General features: G+C 53.6%; 1 protein-coding gene across 2 annotated transcripts in view; it reads left to right on the top strand.

The window, feature by feature from the left end:
* Positions 1 to 3,451, top strand: part of LOC104506031 (ephrin type-B receptor 1) — a 50,959-nt gene that overhangs the window by 26,351 nt on the left and 21,157 nt on the right. The window contains exon 4 of one of the 2 annotated variants that reach the window (XM_010146830.1): positions 3,355 to 3,450. In XM_010146830.1, coding sequence (XP_010145132.1) covers positions 3,355 to 3,450 — 96 coding nt within the window. Of the gene's footprint in view, positions 1 to 3,354 lie in introns of both variants that reach the window. The other variant, XM_010146831.1, reaches the window with a different exon arrangement.

Genomic DNA, 3,451 nt, shown 5'->3' with positions numbered 1-3,451 from the left:
GCTAACCAAGAGGATTTAGTCTGAGGAATGAAATGCTTGGATACCCCTGTGCTTGCACCCTCTCTGCTGAACGTTTGGTCTGCTGACGGTGGCTTGCCTTGGGCAGGAGCAGGGGTGGATGAACAGAGGGATCCCGCTTTCCTCCGGCTCCTAGGACCCCTGGCACCCCATACGTAAGGGTGTAGGTGGGAGGGCTTTCGGCAGCAATGCTGCTGCGTGTTGCTACTGCTGCAATAATTCATCCCGCAGCACCCCCAACCCTCCCACCCCCAAATGCCAGCGTTAGCCCCAGGAAAGGGGTCCTGCTGGCAAACCCCTGGCCCTTGCCACCCAGGATGTGCAATATACCCTGGTGTGCAGGCAGCTTTGAGTGAGGTTGGGGATTTTAAGTGCTCAGCAGGCAGCCTCGACACTGAAGCCACTGGGTTTCGTGCCTCATCATTTACAAACACACCCTTAGTGCTTAAACGCCAGTAAAGGGATAGTTAAGCAGATCATTAATCTTATCCAGCCCACATAATCAACAATCAATTAATTCTTCTCCGGGCTGAGGAGATGCACATTGCGCCGCAGCCTGGGCACCAGCAGAAGGAGCCTGTTTCTGCAGGGAAAGCCGAGGCAGAGCCTCGTCCCGCGCTCGGTCCGAGACGCTATTGCAGATCCAAACATTGCCAGCCCTGGGAAACTTGCTTGCAGCAGCCCTTGATTTAAGGCAAATGCTGCACTGGCTATTAGGGGGGTGATTTATTGCTCCCTCCTCTGCTCCAGCCCTCTATCCCAGCCTTACTTCTGCTCTGCGCGTGGACCATCTGAAGGATTAAGGATCCCACGCTGTGTGGGTCTCCATAAATCCTGCTGAGACATCACAGGGGCTTGGGGGGTTTTGGCTTAATCTTTGGCGTGAGGTTCATGGTTCACTTTCCCCAGAAAGAAGGGGGGATGCAAGCAGCAGTGAGAGCGGAGAGCTGCAGCCCATGGCAGCTTTGGGAGGAAGGAGAGGACATCATCCTCTCCTGAAACTGCGGGAGACTTTTTGCAAGCACAGTGTAATTACAGGAGAGAAGAGCTCATTGGTAATAATAACAATTAAGAGCCACGTTCTTGAAGATTACAGGAATTTACGGATAAGCAAATTGATAAAAGAAAGCTGAGGACACTGGCGGGTAGAGTGTACTTTGTTCAGGTGTTTCCACAAGCATCACTTGGCTTAATTGCAATTAAAAATTAACAAGTCCCTTCAACTGACCCACTAATGTGCTCCTATGCTTAAAACTGAGGTGTGTTCCTTGCTCTGTGACCCGCCTGTCCTTGCCCACGTCCCTCGCTTTCTCATCCCCTTCCATAGAAATCCAGGTGGCTGTTCCCTGGTCCCTCCGCCCTCCCCATCCTGCTCCTCCGAAGGGCCCAGCATGTTTCTGAACACATCCTCCAGCTCTGGCGCTGCTTGGCTGGGTACCCCCAAGTGCCCTGCTGCATGTCTCACGGATGCCAACGCTTGCTGGTGGGAGCGCGATGCTGCTGGGGCATCGTGGGGAGGTGAAAAACGCACATCCCCCTCGGAGTCTTGGTGTCCACCCCTGGTTGTGTCTCCTGGCTGTGTGTCTGGCACGCTGTTATGGGGTGCAGGGCTCGCTGTGTGTGGTTCAGGGAAGGGTCTATGTCCGTCCGCCTTCTGCTTTGTACCCTGAAGTTCACCCTCACCTGCCCACCCCACGCCCTGCAGCGTGTGCTGGTCCTGTGTGTCTGGCTGCCTGTCTGCACAAGGTGGTGGTCCTGAGTGCTTCCGCAGGCGGCCGTACGTGTGGGATGGCTGCGGTAGGATGCGGAGGACGGAGAGGTCCTGCTGCGGTGGGCCAGAGGAAGGCCAGCGTGAGACGGTGGTTAGTCCCTCTGGGATGCCACCTCCCCACTCGGCTGTTAACAGCCGCTTGTGTGCCTTAGGCGGGGGAAAAAAAATCCCCTGAATAATAAAATTGTAAAATATTGTTTTGATTTATCCTTTTTTATCATCTTTTAATATCTGGAAAGACTGTGTGAGCAAGAGGCCTTCATGAGTTTTGAATGACAGGTTAAAGGGCTCCAATAAAGATTAGATGGTCCACTATCTCCCAAGGAAATTGCATCAAAGTGGTTACTCCTGCTTGCTCCTATTAATTTCCTCTTCATGGCTGCTAGGAGATGCCTCATATCCTGATGCAGCAGGCAGGGGCTAAAAGGCACTTTCCATTATCTCAATCATCGCTGTGTTTATGAGACACTTAGGGTGTTTCTCCGCAGAGCCATGCCTTGGAGGTGACAGCAGCACGGGGGCAGAGCCGGGAGCCAAGCGGAGATGGGACCACCCCGTGTGCGAGGCTGGGAACCGGCTCCCCCCGGCTGGGTGATGGACTGGAGGTCTGGTCCCTCCGGTACATGTTCCAAAACACCTTCTGCAGCCTTTGGTTTCGTAGGGGTCACCCGAGGGTGTTGGTAGACGTCAAGGATGGATGAGTTCATCGGCACCTAGTTGGTGAGGACTGGTGGGGTGGGGCAGAGACAAGGGACCCCGTCTTTGTCACTCCATCTTCACCCTCTAACTGCGGAGCAGTGAGACGGTTGATTAATGAAACCTCCCCCCGTCACTGATTAAAGTTGTAACTGGAGCATCTTCTCGTTTATGAATTAGTTACCGTTTCCTGCTCGAATGGACTCTGAGGCCAAAGGCCAGGAGGGTTATTAGCCCCCACCTGGGGGGTTTAATGGGATGGACCCAGAAGACATGGTCGTGTGCACTGTGTCAACTTTTTAATTAAATAATCAAATTTTGCGTGGGAAGAGGTGCGAGACTTGAGCCATGCCATTGAGATGGCAAAAAGGATCAGCTCCGAGCAGCAGAAGATGGACGCTGTCCTGCCTCTGTGTGTCCATGTCTCCGTGGGTACTTCTGGGGCCCAGAGCCCCTCACCATCCCCCTGCCTGGGTATGAGTGGTGGGGAGTGAAGCAGCTGCTGCAGCCCCCTTGCTCTGCCTGGCTAATTACTGAATCATGGAGGGTGTAATTAGGCTTTGTACCTGATTTGGACCGTGGCTGGCTGATGTCTCAGGGGATGCTACACGAAACTTGCCTGTTTCTGTGGGATTTCAGTGTTTTCCCAGGAGCTCCAGAAATAGTTTATGGCCAGCATGGAAAATTATGTCCATTCTAGCTTTGGAGGATGGTGCTACCCCCTTTAGCTCTGATACAGGTGTGAAGCTTTTATATGTCTTTTTTTTATTTCATTGTTCTTTCTGCCCTGTTTCAAGAACAGGACCTGCTTTCACCTCTGCCCTGGGATGGTTCGGCACCCAACCACTTTCCTCTCCTTTCTCTTGCAGCCTGCCCAGCGGGGATGTTCAAGGCCAGCCAGGGTGCGGGGGTCTGCGTGCCCTGCCCCTCCAACAGACGCTCTACCACCGAGGCCTCACCGGTCTG

The sequence above is a fragment of the Eurypyga helias genome, unplaced genomic scaffold (assembly GCF_000690775.1).
Source record: "Eurypyga helias isolate BGI_N326 unplaced genomic scaffold, ASM69077v1 scaffold25132, whole genome shotgun sequence".
NCBI classification, from domain to species: domain Eukaryota; kingdom Metazoa; phylum Chordata; class Aves; order Eurypygiformes; family Eurypygidae; genus Eurypyga; species Eurypyga helias.
Note: the sequence above shows the minus strand (reverse complement) of the source record. Positions and strands in the feature narration are given on the sequence as shown.